Source organism: Amphibalanus amphitrite, unplaced genomic scaffold, assembly GCF_019059575.1.
Source record: "Amphibalanus amphitrite isolate SeventyFive unplaced genomic scaffold, NRLGWU_Aamphi_draft 000876F_arrow, whole genome shotgun sequence".
Taxonomy (NCBI): Eukaryota; Metazoa; Arthropoda; class Thecostraca; order Balanomorpha; family Balanidae; genus Amphibalanus; species Amphibalanus amphitrite.
The window spans coordinates 257,886-273,460 of NW_024882370.1; the positions used below are offsets into that span (position 1 = coordinate 257,886).

General features: G+C 49.2%; 1 protein-coding gene across 8 annotated transcripts; it reads right to left on the reverse strand.

Annotated features, from left to right (window-relative positions):
• Positions 1-1,022: 1,022 nt before the first annotated feature.
• LOC122367533 (protein lifeguard 1-like) lies at positions 1,023-13,834 on the reverse strand. 8 transcript variants are annotated; one of them, XM_043340722.1, is made up of 6 exons: positions 13,699-13,834; positions 11,105-11,209; positions 10,244-10,495; positions 9,371-9,638; positions 5,332-5,490; positions 1,023-2,226 (listed from the first exon to the last, which is right to left on the reverse strand). In XM_043340722.1, the coding sequence occupies exons 3-6, from the start codon at positions 10,363-10,365 to the stop codon at positions 2,023-2,025; spliced, it is 753 nt and encodes a 250-aa protein (XP_043196657.1). In that variant the 5' UTR covers positions 10,366-10,495; positions 11,105-11,209; positions 13,699-13,834; the 3' UTR covers positions 1,023-2,022. The 8 variants fall into 8 exon arrangements, with proteins under 8 accessions (XP_043196657.1, XP_043196661.1, XP_043196655.1 ...); XM_043340726.1 differs by having other exon boundaries at positions 10,914-11,209; positions 13,728-13,811; XM_043340720.1 differs by having other exon boundaries at positions 10,914-11,209; positions 13,699-13,799.
• Positions 13,835-15,575: the final 1,741 nt, after the last annotated feature.

Consider the following 15,575-nt stretch of genomic DNA (forward strand, 5'->3'; position numbering starts at 1 on the left):
TCAGTAGCGGCGGAACACCTTCAATTAAGGGGGGGGGGGGGCACTGACGACTTTTGGTCCCATCTTTCAATGCAACGTCCATAGGGCTAATGTTGAAATGCCCAAATCAAAGGGGGGCACGGTGCCCCAGTGCCTTCCCCGTTCCGCCGCTTCTGGTTATAGTCGCTGCGTCCTAAAACAGCAATTAACTACATTCTGTTACGTTAACGTAAGAGATTCTGATGAAATTGCTGGCATATAGCAAATTACTGTATGTGGTATAATATAATTGCGTGATATATCGCAAATTGTGGTGTGTTGCAGGACGCGGGAAACTGCCGTATGGGTAGGTATAGCGGTAGTGCTGGCGTAAGAGACGAGTCGATGCATTATTTTGCACCGTCAGTTTGACCGAATGGGAGTGACATGCGCTAGCCATTGTAAAAATTGCGCCAAAACAAAAACTTTGATGTAAAAAATTAGCCGCACCCGAAATGGAACAACGCAGAAGCAGGCAAAAACAACAATTTTTCGGTTTGGTGGTATTTCCCTAGATTTCGTGTGAAATCCATATATCCCTAGATCTTCGCTGATTTCCATAGAAAAGGGAAATTTCCCTAGCAGCGGTAACCCTGCTCCGGCGCCTCCAAAACATGTTTTGTTTCAGATATGACGCGTCACACAAACCAACGCGTAAAGATTGTGTTCAAAAGGGTGAGTGGTAGCTCCGCAAGCACTTGTTGTCGAATTAAAAGCGATTGTACTGCCCTGTCGCCATAGCAACAAGTAAGCGTTACAAATTTCGAACACCCCCCTCGCGAGGCCAATAACGTAAGCTTAGGCCACTAAAAAAAAAAGAGGACGTTGGGAGATGGTTGCCAGCGATATATTTTACATCTGATGACGTCATACTGGTCTTGTTGACATCTCCATGGAAACCCAATTTGACACGTGGAATAGCAGCGTTCTGCGCTCACCGGTGAAACACCACCCTTATCATGTCATTTATCCGGTCAACTAGGAGGTCGGTGAAAAACGGTTGATAAATGTTCGCTGAACGTTTATTCACGGATCTGCAAATAACAAATGACTAAACAGGTTTAACATTTCACCGCAGAACAGCCCCATTGAATCACAAATGTTTCTCGCTACAAGACACAATTGTTGTCCTAAGCTTGGCGCCGGAATTAGCCTAATCCGCCAATGTACGCAGCGATAGATATTACGCAAGATAATTTTATACAGAAAACATTGACGGACACCAGACAGACGCGAACAGCAAGCAGCAAACGAAAGAAGCGTGGTAGCTCAGCACGAGCCGTTGGTAGCAGACAACAGCTGCGCGCGTCGGCGGGCCAGTGCAATTATCGGAACCACTGGCGCCGAACTATACAATATACCTACGATAAGTTTGCTAGCGCCAGCATCGGCAAACATTGAGACATCACGCTGTTCACATTGCCGCATGGAGGGATAACTTTGATAACATAAACATAGAGAAATAAACTTAAGAGGCTGACGCCAGACTCAACACAATGGAAGTGTATCACCGCTGTTAATTCACTGTTTCTGATATACAAGTGCATTAGTTATCGTACGTTTAGAGATGTGATAAGCCGAGGAACTACCCGAATAGAATGATAACAATATACAGTTGAAACCAAGCAAAACTTGTGATCTACACCCAAAAATGAAGCCCGGAATTTGGACCACTTAACCGATTCAAAGTCGAGAGAACACGCTAGGGCAATGGACAACACACTTATTGACCGAAAAAGACAGTACCCAGTTTAATGATAACACCTCTCAGGAAACGCTACACACAAAGCAAGACGTGGTTCTTTCAAAACAGCGTAACACCCCAGCCAAACGAGCCCATATCACATCTATAGGTACATGTCTGCAGACCGGGCCTCCTGCTGCCGCGGACACTGGAAAACTCAGAGCGACCCTGATCGGGTGCCGGCAGCCCCGGCTGGACCGCGGCGCCGGTCACCCGCCCGCTAGCCGGGGCGGCGCCGACGGACCACGTCGCGTCTCTGCTCAGTTTCGATTGGCCGCCGCCACAATCTGCAGAATGTACAGGAACAGGTTGATGATGTCCAGATAGAGGTTGAGGGCGGCGAAGATGTACTCCTCGGGCGAGATGGTGTACTTGTGCTTGCCGCCCATCATCATCTGCGTGTCTACCACGAGGTACACGGAGAACAGCAGCGCCCCCAGCGACGCGTATACCAGACTGATCACCTGAAGAACGGCCACCACGTGTCAGCGCCTCAGCGAGCCGGAGCAGCAAGTCCCTCTATCACCAGCAATGGGCCCGAGAGTCGGGTGAATAAGAAGACAGCAGTCACGTAGAGAAAGCGATAAAGCTAACACCCACACGTTTAACAAGCATTTTAAATCAAAGTGGCAGAGGGCGTGTCAACATTACAAAGAGTTAATTTTTGAATTTCGTTACCATAGTTCGTTTATGTTAAGTTTGACCCTCACTGTAAACATCTTTTTGAACATAGCACGAGAATTACTGCCTGGATTACTGAGAAAGCTGGTCAGCGCACATTGAATTGGAGATGTTAATCTTATTTTCACTGGCGGATCCAGGGGTTCAGCGCGGGGGGGCATACCAGGTCCCGGAGCCAAACCTAGGGTACCCCAAATTCTGTTTTCTCATCGGATTTAGGCCACTTATTTTTCGTCATAGCCCTGATACGATAGTTTTTTTTCTTAAAAAAAGAAATGGTAGGCCACCTGACCCTACTGGCGGATCCAGGGCCCAATCTTACCAATGCCGTGAATAGGATTTGGCAGCACTGGCCGGAGTTTACGGCACTGATAGCAAAGACATCCTTTTTATTTACATCCAGCTAATCTTGGCTAATGATTTTGATAGCGTGAATGATTATGAATGCTGCCTGAACGAATGAATTAGTGAGTGTGGAATAGTTCTGAAAGTTACCAAATGCCGTGAATGCGCATTCACGGCATTTGGTAAGATTGGGCCCAGGAGGAGGGCGCTTTTGGGACAAATACCCAGGCAGCGCCAGGAATAGACAGAAAGTACGTTTTTCTTTCAGGAATAAGACGAAAACTTAACTTTCATTACGAAAAGTTTGCTTTAAAGTGCACAGCAACGCGTCGGCGTAAGGAATACAAATCCAATCAGCTTTTGGAACTTGGAAACTTCATTGAGTGTATGCACTTCCCGTTTTTATATTAGTTTGTTGCCCCTCACATTGCCCTACTAGACGATTAAAAAATCGAAACTACAAACCTCCAGCCTCAATGCTACCTAAAAAAAAAAAAATGCGTTGAATCTGAGTCCTTTTTTTAGCATTTTTAGCATTTGGCATAGGTTGAGTCAGGTCTGGCCAGGTCAACCAGTAAGCGTTACGCCAGCTAGCCAAAGTAGGTGCTAACCACCAGTGACAGCTTCATAGTTCGTAGCATGTTGCATTGGCACCAAAATTACTTCTCAAATGTTCAAATGGGCTCTAGATTCGACAAAATTGACATCATATCCAAAAAGTGGCCCAAAGTAATCTAAGGTCAATGCCCTTGACCTGACCTTTGAGTGCCCTTTGGCACCAATTATAAAGCATGGGACTACCATTATTTCACATGTTGGCACGTTTATAAGACACAACAAAGTCTGAAAAGGCATAGAAACTGTGGCATACGTCGAATCGCGATTCCGGCCTGACATGGTCATTGTTGACACTGCTGACATTGGTCATTGCCTGACATTGCTCGGAAACGGTAGAGGTTACGGGGCTGAAATTTTCGCGACAAATGGGACGCGTGCACTCATTTGTCGTACCAAGTTTTCGAGGGTGTGGGTTCAGCGGTGTGCACGTAGTGGGGCCGCAACCGGCGCCGAGTTGAAGGCACGTGCTTTAGGCTCAGTTGTTCGCTTATAAAACTGAGTGGAAATAATTAGAGCCGGGAGGTCATTGAACTTTGACAACGAACACCGACGCCGGGCAACGCTCGCCAAGGGGATTCACCAATAAATAAAATAAATTTGTTTTTGCAATATCTCAGCCGTTTCTGGGCCGATTTAGCTGAAACTTGGACTGTCGGTGGTAGGGTAGGGTAGGGTCTTTTGTTATCGCTGTTAAAAAACAATTATCGTTATCGTTTTATCGATATCGGTGTTAATTTTTTGAAAAATTTCTATCGTTTATCGTTTATCGTTATCGCAAGCCTTTCTTATCGTTTTATCGTTATCGCAGGTCCGAAAATTAGTTAACGCCTGCAACCAATGTGCATTTTTAACGGCAGAGATAAGAACCAGTAAAACGCCTTTTGGGCGAAGAACGAGCGAGCGAGATAGTGAGCCCTGCACGTGCGGAAGGGCGAGAGGGTACTTCCAACGGGCTTGTGCAAAGCACCCTTGTAACCGGTCGCTAGCGGTGTGCCAAATTTGAACGCAATCGGCCCAGCCGTTTCTGAGATCTGGAAGCGGCATTCTGCACGTGCGCACGTGCAAACAGGGTCCAAACTGACTTATGCACGGCACCCTACTAACCGGTCCCCAACCGAGTACCAAATTTGAGCGCAATCGACCCAGCCATTCTCGAGATCTGGAAACGCCCCCTGCACGCGCGCACGTGCAGTAGCACCCTAACCACAACACATGGGAATGCATTGTCTGGTGGGTGCCTACCTGTATGCCAAGTTTCAGCGAAATCGCCCCAGTAATTACCGAGTTACTGAAATGGGAACAAATTTGGCACCTCTTCTTTTTGCATTTTGCACGTGCAGTGCGGGTCACTCACACAGATCAATAGTATCCGACCTTTGGTAGAAGGGATGCAGCTACCCTACAAAAATGACCGCAAGACAGCCCAAGCCGCTGCTGAGATATGGGCCTCTCAAAATCACTACTTTTGCAAAACTGCTTGAACACCCTTGACTTTTCACGTGGCACGTGCCACGACGGTCACTAAGATGTATCAAAAGTAGCCAATTACGGGGTAGAAGGGATGGGGCTACCCAGCAAAAAAGACCGCAGGCCAATCGGTCCAGTGGTTGCTGAGATATAAGCCTCTCAAAAGCGTTACAGGCCGGGCCGGGCAGGGCCGCTCATACTGAGATTTTTCCGTTATATTGAAAAGACTTCGCTTCGCTCGCTGTGCTCGCTCGCTCGCTCGCTGTGCTCGCTCGCTCGTAATAAGGAGTTAATCGAAAAAGTCATTAGCGATGACAGAATTCAGACAGCGAAAACAGAACGATTTAGCGTCTCTGGATTGAGTCGGTGCAATCCGGACACAGGAGGACGGCAGAGATAGGCCCCGCCACGAGCTCCTTCCCTCAACGCGCCGACGCGATCCGATTGAGCTCGGCTACCTTTCCGGGGAAGATCATGGCGAAGAGTCCGAACACCATGAGGACGATGAGGCAGACGAAGAGGATGCCGTTCAGCATGGTGAAGTCGTACTTGGTCTGGAAGGCGAACATGGTGAGCGCCAGGCAGACCACGGTGCAGATGCCAACGGCCATCAGGACCTGAGCGTGAGAGATGGCCGCCCCGGTCAGCGCTGGCTGCATAGTGGCAGAGCACCTCACCCCCAGCTGGGAAAGATACGAGTCAAACACGAAATATCCCTTTTAAACAATGCAGTCATCCGATCCTGATAAAGATATATTTTCGTAGCCTTGTTCTGCCATTTGCAGTGCCAGGTTAGACAAACTAGAAAAATGAAAGACTTTCCCTTTTTTGAAAACTTCTATCCAGCGTATCGGAAGTTCACGAGAGAAGGGATTTGATAAGGGATTTGAAAAAGCGTCGACATTTTTTAGTCTTCCTTTATCGTAGAGAGGTGGCACAGAACTTGAAGGAAATAGTTCACTTTTAATTAACATGGGGTTATGAACTGGAATAGCAGGTCTCTAGCTTGAGCTGAGATTAGCACAAATCAGGAGCTATTACGACCCAACGATCACCCTTAGACGAAGATCTTCAATTTCTGGTTCCGTAAAGAGTGCCTTGCAGAGGAATGAGTGCCTTGCTGAGAAATGCAGCCACGTCACCGTCACCCAATCAGCATGCTGCTCACAGCCAACGCAGCATCGGTAGGTAGGTTTGAACAGGAACTACGCACTATGATTGGTTAACGTGTGATAAGCTTCCGCGTCAAACATTATTTTATATAAAACATAGTTCTTCCTACCTTAAAATATAGAAAATAATCCTTTTATGAAGTATAAAAGGCTTTGTTTTATTTTCTTATCATTTTAAGCAAAAAAATTATAAATCCATAGCAAAAACTAAATTGAGGATGATAGGGGGATGAAGGGGGGGGGGTCTGAAGACCCCCCCCCCCCTTCTAACTCGGCTCCTGGGCCACGTAGCGACACGCGGTAAGCGGCAATCGAAAGAACGGCCAAAATCAGGACGAAAACACTTCGGTCATTTTTTGGGTCAGGTCAAAGGTCAGGTCACCAGAGGTCACCAAAGGTTAAATGTTGGCTATTTCAACATTTTGGAAACTGCCAATGGCTAACTCAGGAACCAATAGAGCTACAGCGCCGCGAAAAAACGCATTCGATAGCTCTTTTGGCGTTCTTTCGCTAACACGTCCGCAGATTTGACCTCAGGTCCACGGATTAGCCTCCAGAGGGTAAAAACTCCAAAAATAGCCGTTTTACGAGAAGTGTTTTTTCGGCAACAGCTTCTGACTCAAAAGAGCCACGACATTTCTTTTGCCAGCATCGTGTTCCTCTCGTCGAGACGCTTTGAATGAACTATAATTGGCCTGAAGGTCCACTTGAAAATTTGACCTCAGGTCAAGGTCATGACCCGACCGGAAAAGGCCATGTTGCATATCAGTCGATCCGCATCGTCGACCGGACACATCTAGGGCGTTTTCATCGCTCTAGCATGCCTCTATCAGAAGTTATTAGCGAAAAACTGTTAACTATTCGTGGCCTGAGATGACCTCGGGGACATAACGAAGGGTCACAGGCGCCATTTTCCGGTTCAGGGTGTCAATTGTACTTGCATCCCGATGTTTGAGATTGTCTTGAACGGCGTTCGTGCAAAAGAGACGCTTTTCAATTTTCTCCCATTGACTTACCTACAATGGAGAGGCCGCAAAAATGACCTAACCTTAGGTCACCGATATCGAAATTCCGAGATATACATTTTATAGATACTTTTACTCTTATCAATCGCTGAAAGTTTCGTGACAATCGTTCACCCGGTGTAACTATGACGAGCATTCTAATTTTTTCTGAGGTGAGGTCACTTGACGTGACCTGGTGACCTGACCTAGAGCGACCAGGTATCTGCGAAAACCCGCGGGGGGGGTGTTCATTGTTCAAACACCCCCCCCCCCCCAGCCCGGCGCGGGTTAAGGAGAGATTTCCCCACAGACCATGCTAAAAACTTTGCACAGGTACAGCTTAAATCATTTAACCCTGAGGAATTGATTTAAGCCAGTGACGTACCCAAGGGGGGGCCACGGGGGCCAAGGCCCCCCCCCCCTGAGCGCCGAAGGCGCTCAGGGGGCCCCTCAGGCCCCAGGATATTTTTTTAACACTGGATAAAACGTCTTTTACTCGGAAGAAAAATTGATATTAAAGTTTCATTTATGTGCCCTGGGTACCCGAGGGGCCCCTGCAGTCATCCAAGGGCCCCCAGTTTCCTGGGCCCCTGGTCACCTAGGGGGCCTCTGGTAGCCGGGGGCCTGGTCTCATGGGGGCCCCTGATAGCCTGTGGCCCCTAGTCGCCTAGGGGGCCCTGGTCGCATGGGGGCCTCTGGTCGCATGAGGCCCCTGATCGACTGGGGGCCCCTAGTTGCCGAGGGGGCCCTGATAGCCGGGGGCCTGGTCGTATGGGCCACTGATAGTCTGTGGCCCCTAGTCGCCTAGGGGGCCCTAGTCGCATGGGGGGCCTCTGGTTGCATGATATTGAGGCCCCTGATCGCCTGGGGGTACCTAGTCGCCCAGGGGGCCCCTGGTAGCCGGGGGCCTGGTCGCATGGGGCCCCTGGTTGCCTGGGGCCCCCGGTCGCCCCTAGTCGCCTGGGGGACCCTGGTCGCCTTGGGCCCCTGGTAGCCTGGGATCCCCTGGTCGCCTGGGGGCCCCTGATCGCCTGAGGGCCGCTGGTCACCTAGAGGGCCCCTGGTCGCCTGGGGGCCCCTGGTAGCCGGGGTCCTGGTCGCATGGGGCCCCCTGGTCGCATGGGGGCCCCCTGATCGCATTGGCCCTTGGTCGCCTGGAGGGCCCTGGTCGCCTGGGGCAGTGGGGCCCCTAGTCATCTGGAGGACCTGGTCGCCTGGGAACCCCTGGTCGACTGGGGGCCCCTGGTCGTCTGAAAGTACGCTTATCACCTGATTGATCCCAAATCATCTGAGTGGCTACTGGCTACTGGATATAAGTAGTGACTGGAGTAGGCACTCATCTGAAGGAGCCAATATCTTTCACAGTGCCGGAGATATCACAGAAAAACAAAAAGGCTAAACTGAATACCCCCCAACCTTGGCCCCAAAGGCGTCATTGGCTAACACAGGGATGTGGGTCGATTTGCAATTGCATTTCCTCCTAAGTCCTATTCCTCCAATTAATACAGAGTGTCCCAGAATTACCCAAGCATTTATTTTCTGGCTAAAAGTACAATTGCGCTCGTTTCCTAGTGAAACATATAATAACCGCGTTTACATAGGGCTAGTTGCCAGATAGTGGAATTCCGATAACGAGACATTTATTCCCCACTATTATATTATATACCTACATATCCGGAATTGGAGGATGTTCAGTAATTGAGGCGCTCGCTCATAAAATGCCGTGCGTTTCATGCACACTCCTCAAAGCAAACATATTTTTACTTTCCAATTTTCCACATTTTCTCAAGGCTTAGACCGTTACAGAGACCGTTTTAATTGACTTTGATGAAGTTGAACGCGAGAAATCACAACCAAATGCTACATTAGGTTGTAAAGAACTGAATTGCGTTTTCCCACACACGTGGCGTTTCATCACCTACGTCTGCAGGAGAGACCGGACCCACTATGCCACCCCTCCCCCCCACCATCGAAAGATTCTTCAATCTTCATGACTCCCGGGGCCCCCCGGGGAACCTGGGGGGCCCTATACACTGTGGGGGCCCCTTCGAAAGCAGGTGGCCCCCTCCTGGGCGAAATCCTGGGTACGTGCCTGATTTAAGCTCGAATAATTCATCGATTCGGTGAAGGGAATTGCCGGAAAAAGTCCGCCGAAATAATCGGCAAATGTTTCAAAAAGCCAGAGACAATGATTGGGCAACAAGTTGCCAACAACTGTTCGTGCAGCGCACGAATTCCACCCTGTAACAAGTTCACGCAAGGCACTCACACAAGTGTTCCACACTAAAAACGGCAGATTACACCTGCACTCTAGAGCTCACCTCGGAAGCCTTGAAAGAGGCGCACGCGCAGCCGAGCAGGACGCCCTCACAGACGGTGAAAACACCCAGGAAGATGAAGTTGTGGGGCGTCTTGCGGCGCATGTCCTCGCAGCAGGCCAGTGTGAGGATGCAGGCGAACGTGCCCGCAAACGCCACCCAGAAGATCCACTGGTTGCGCACGGCGTACTCGCGCACACTTTCGGCGAAGAAGATGGCGATGATGCCGGCAGTGACAGCCAGCTGCGCCATCAGGATCGAGTAGACCTTCCTGCGCGCCGCGGTCACAAGGTCAGACCGTCACCGACGGACCGGTGCCGCAGCCCGGCATAGCCACAGGATGACCACAACCAGCAGCCCAGATACCAGGCATGGTAAACGAAATAAGGTTCAAATAATAGAAAATTAAAATCATTCTACACAATTAACTTTATCTGATCATCATTCCAGAATCTGAGCTCAGTCTGACACCACAGTGTTTTGAGGTAAACGGTATCCCGCGCGGCCTCCCCTGCCATATTTTCACCTTATCAGTTGGTCAAATCACTGGCTACAACCATTTTAACACCATTTTAGTAATGAGAGGGCGTGCGTAATAGATGCATTGATGCAGGGTCAATCCCAGAAGTGGCGTGTGTGCGTGTGCACGTTCAATTTTAGACCCCTATCGTGACTGGCGACGCGCGTGCGCACAAGGCTTGAGTCGACCTCAACTGATTTGATTGGGGAGCCCGCCTACCAGGTGCCTAAAGGCGCACTTTGGAGCGTAAAGGGCCCAATAGTGCTCGCTCATATCCACACTGAGCTGAGCCCCTCTTCCCGTAAATCGCCTCCCTGTCCCCGTCTAACACTCTGTGTCTGCGGGCTGCACCGTACCTGATGAAGCCCTTGCGAACAGTTTGTTCGTTGAAGTCGAACGCACTGCCCGTCAGCGGCTCGTGGAAGTCGTCTGCGGCTCCGCCATAGTAGGGCGGCGGCGGCGCAGAGGGCTGCTGCATGGTCACTGTGGGCACGGCGGCGTCGGGTGCGCGGCTCTCGGCGGTTCTGGCCGGGCTGGATCACTGACCACCAGAGGCTGGCCGGTGTGAGCAGGACTTTCCAGAGTCGGAATAGACTCCAATCCTAAAACTGGCGGAAAAGACGGACGGTATATAAGGACGCACACTAAACTGGCTGTTATGTGCATTCAAAATTTCCTTAAAGACATACCTATTAATCACATCATAATGATCTATAACAATGCTGAGGAATGAATTATGAGAGTCACATCTAGGTATCTCACAGATAGGACCTGCAGACAAAAACCTATCAGGTGGATGTCCCCAATGTTTGCGCACAAAACAGGAATTCGGAAGGAGTCGACGCTATTTGTTACCTACACGGAGTGGACAAAATAAAACTTGGAATCAATTAGCTGTAACTGGTGACGCAGCACAGCATACCGTACTCAAAAAGTTCGTGGTTCCGTGCACGACTTTTGCTTGCCTTTCAACTATCGGCACTGCTCCATGAAAGTACATTATCTCAATTCAAGCATTTCTCTTACCAGCGACACCCAGTCACCTCACGAGAGATGTTCACGAATCTAACGGACCGCTCGATCATTGAACCTGACACTCTCTCTTGAACCTGTGTCTCTCTCTGGCGACCCGAACTACTTGCGGGACACCCAGCGCCCCGCCGCTGACGGCAATGGGACCACTCCCAGCCCGAGACGAGCGCCGAGCGCCGGCTCACCGGGCACGGCCGTCCCTCGGGGCACCCAGTTGTTGGCGAGTACGTCCGGTACGCCAAACTCGCTCCTCAGAAGGTCGGCCTCGTGCACGGCGGGCCGGTCGGCTCCTGCGGGCAGAGAGCACATCAGTTAGCCGAAAGGACACTGGTAAAGGAGAGAAAAACCCTCTTCTGGCTGGCAAGCAAGGCCAGCCCAAGTTGTCATGATGACAAGTCATTGGCCTTCATTGACGACCAAAAGCGGGCTAGCAGCTTGTCTTGTCCACTAAACAGGCAATATGAACAACTCTTAATCGTCTGCTATGACTCCCACCCTGCACTACGGTGTGCCACCATGCTGATAACCATGGTGTGCCAGTGAGTTGAGGGTAGCTCTCAGCCAAAAAAGCTGCTCTTCTGCACACTGCAGAACCTAAAAAAGCTTAGAGCGATTGTCTAGTCCCAATCCCTCTCAGCCTCCAGCTCTTTGACATTTCAAAGACGTCCCAGCACAATCTACAAAGCTCCATTGTGAGTACTCATTGGCAGCTTTATATGTTCATCTTAAATCCCAATGGCACGTTTTGCTACACAGCGGCGATCAGCAGAAAGGCGCACACAGAGCAAGAAATAGGGGAGAGTGGGGCTATTTATTACAGGGGTAAGTTGTTACAAAGCAAATATCATTGAAGTTAGTTCATTGAATAGGTTGGCCGCTAAGTGCAGAAAACCAAAAAGTGTAACGCATGTCACATAGCCCCACTCTCCCCTATTGGCACGATATCAAGAGCATTTTCAAAGATATTTGCTTTGTAACAACTTACCCCTGTAACAAACAGCCCCACTCTCCCCTATACCTTCTCCACGTGTGCTCCAGCTCGCCTCCACCATGGCGGCCGAGGATCGGTCAGCCGTGTGCCCCATTCGGATAGAGTCCGACGGCGAGCGGGGCTCACCGGTGGGGCCACTTAAGGGCGAGTACATAAGGCGACACAGCACGGCTTGTACAGTCAGCGACACGACACAGAACGTCCGACAACCATACTGGCCAGTGAGGCACAGTACCCCTTGTTACGCTTTGCATGGCATGACTGTTGAAGCCCGACTGCATGACAGTTGAAACCTGACTGCGGTACAAGGCAATGTCCGGGCGTGCCCATCACCTTGCAGTGTGTGACCCTGTCACATGGATCGCCGCTTATGTACGACTCTCATACAGGGTGGCCCATAAACCCGAGAGCAGCAAGAATGTAAAACATTTTTACATGTAAAAATGGTATGGGCATTTTACAAACCAGGTGTCGGGGCGTTTTGCAAATTAAACAATGCATCTGTGTGGCAACACATCTGATAGGTACATTATCAGCAAACAAGGAACAGTCAATTCACACCAACACAGTTGGGCAAACTAGACCTTTGGAATCAAAATATGGAGGCATCAAAAGATTGATTCCTTATGACCATATTTGGGCATAAATGCAGACCATTTCAAACTTACCAAACACTTAAAAATAAGAGTGTTTCAAGAAGGAGCATGCCTGATCTTGAACAGAAATGCTGGAAGTATCTCCTAAGCAAAATAATATTGCTCCTATCACAACAATTTGAATTCTATAGGTAGTGAAAGGAAATCAAGGAATTGATTCACTTTAAACAGATAATCATAATATTGATTCCCCGTCAGCTGGCTAATCATTATTTTGATTCACAGGTAATGTTAACAGATAGGCAACAATGACTTGCAAGAATACAGCATTTATCTTGCTATTATTCTCATTTAGTGGTATCCTCAGCACCACAACAGATACCTATAGCATTGTTGCACTTTACCTTCACTACATTTGATAACAATTCACAATTTTGAAATGTCAAGAATGCAAAAACTGAAGCAACAGGTAAAAACCATATAATAAATGTAAAAGCACTACAACAATGATAATAAGAGGTTTGAAAATTTCATTTTGCCATTTTACACAAATACTGATTGTTTAGTATGTGATTCATGATACAAAAATAACATACAGTGTGATTTCTTCAAAACAGCTTTTACGTGATGGACGGTGCCTCTGTCTTTTTCCCATTCACAAGGCCAAAGGGACAATTTCTTAGTTTTGAGGTAACACTTTTTGCAAACCTACCACATTTTTCTACCTTTTTAAAGAAAAATCTCACCGTCATGGGCCTTTTTTCAACCGTAACGATACATTTGAAGTCAAAAGTGTACCCAACTGAATCAAAAAATTGATTCCATGCCCATATTTGGTCATGGCTCCTCCCACCAGAATCAAATTATTGATGCCTCCATATTTTGATTCCAAAAGTCTAGTTTGCCCAACTGAACACTGCTTTTGGTAGACAATGAACTAGTCTTGCTTCCCAAAGCATCTCAGATCAAAGTGACAGCTAAACAGTGAATTAATGTCGTTTTATGACAGATATTTATTGAAGAAATCTCGTAAAAACATGTTTTTGACTATAACACAGCCCAATGATAACAATAATGGTGCCCATCAAACTTCATCAGCAGTTTGCTTCTACAGCACATTTTTCACCTGTAATGCTTTTAAAAGGAAGGTAACAATCGTGTCATAAATAAGTGCACAGGGTGTTCTACCTACCCTGGGCGGTTTACACAGTTCTTCCCTACTTTTTGTGTAACTTCCGCAATCCAGTCAATCAAAGCCAAGGGGAGCACTACCGCTACAACTTGGCTACAACTCCCATAGTGTCTAACTGTGGCGGCCATATTGCGCAGACCAGGAACCTGCCACATGTTTTTTAATCCCACCAAGAAATGACAAGCAAGCCCCCTGATTGGCCATTTGGACTTGAGCGGTCGCCATGGAGGTGTCGGGGAATCGGCCGGCCGCGTTAGGTGTTGAATTGTGTTTTGTTGTGCTAGATATTGCCAATTTCCTTTGATATATGACGGATGAATAACGTTGGCATTTTCTTTGGTGACCCTGCGTACCAGTGCGACGATATTTTGGTGCCAATTATTATGCATTTAACATCTTGAGACAAATGTGGCGATTTCCACGCCCCTTTTGCAGTGCCCCCCTCCCCTTGGGTAGTGAGTTAACAGGCTTGCAGGAACCAAGTGAACCTGATTTTTTTTAGTCAAGTGGTTATGATCGTTCCTACATGTGATGGATAATAGTCTTGTGCAAACTTATAAGGTCGTAGGTGGCGCTGTGCTAAACGAACGGTCTGTGTCAATCTATCCCGTGAACCGTGAACCGTACGACGGCCGACAGAGCCTCAGTTGGCTGTGGCCGATGCGACCTAGTCAGGTCGTTCGTGTGAATCTCCGTGTTCTTCCCTCGCCTCAGAGTAGCCGCTCTTCTCCAAATGCCCGAGCCGTTTTCTATGTGTATTTGTCTTGCAGCGTGTAGACATGGCCGTGAGTTAAATATCAGGCATGATATAAGATAACGCTATGACCAGTTCCAAAACCAAAGTCCAAGTCCAAATTCAAGTCCAAGTTCCAGTTCAAGTCCCCCAGCTCCAGTCTCAACGCCCCACGTATCCAACATGACCTTGAGACTACCTTTGGCACAGAAGGTTCCCGAGGGGAAACCAATCGGTGGCTGCCCTGGCGTCGCAGCGCCAGCCAATCAGCAGCCGCCATCACTCCGCACACCAGCCGTCGCCGCTAAGCTCGGCATATAGCCCAGTAAACATGCCGACGTCGGCCCTACGTCGGGCCGAGGCTCGGCCCGACGTCGGCCCAGCGTCGGTTCAACCTCGGCCCGACATCGGCTGTACGTCGGATATGCCCGCATGTTCCGACGTCCAGCCGAAGTCCAGCCGACGTCGAGCCGACGTCGGGCCGAGGTCGTTTGCCGAGGTTGACGAGATCGTTTGTCGTTGGACCGACGGGGCCGACGTCGGCATGTTTATTGGAACAACGCGCCAAAAATATCAACCGGCGGCGGGATTCGAGCCCCCCCAGTCGCCGACGTCGGCATGTTTACTGGGACAACGCGCCAAAAGCATCACCCGGCGATGGGATTCGAACCCTGTGTCATTTGAACGCGAGGTTAGTGCGCTAACCACTACACCACGCAGCCAGATAGCGAGTTTAGTTTGATTTGTTGTGTTATGCCCTTTCGGTCTGACAAGACCATTTCAGAGCCGGAAGGATGATAGGATGGAGACATCGGTCTTCTTGGCGAGCACCCTGGGTCCAGTTCATATAGAGTCCCTGGTCCCATTGCTGTTACGTGACACTTATCGGAAAGGGCGACCCCACAATGGGTTCATATAGCCACTCTTACACACCTGCATCAACGTTTCCCAAAGTGTCCCTTTGATAAGTGGCACTTTGGCAAAGTGACACTTGCCGACTGGCCTTTCTATATGAACTGGGCCCGGCCCTGGTGAGTTGCCGGGGCTGAGCCTGACCAAAGGATAGGCCGAGCAGCCCCCAAGCACTCACCACACCCGGCTACGGGCGAGCTCGGCTTACGGGTAATCCCAAATGGGATAAAGT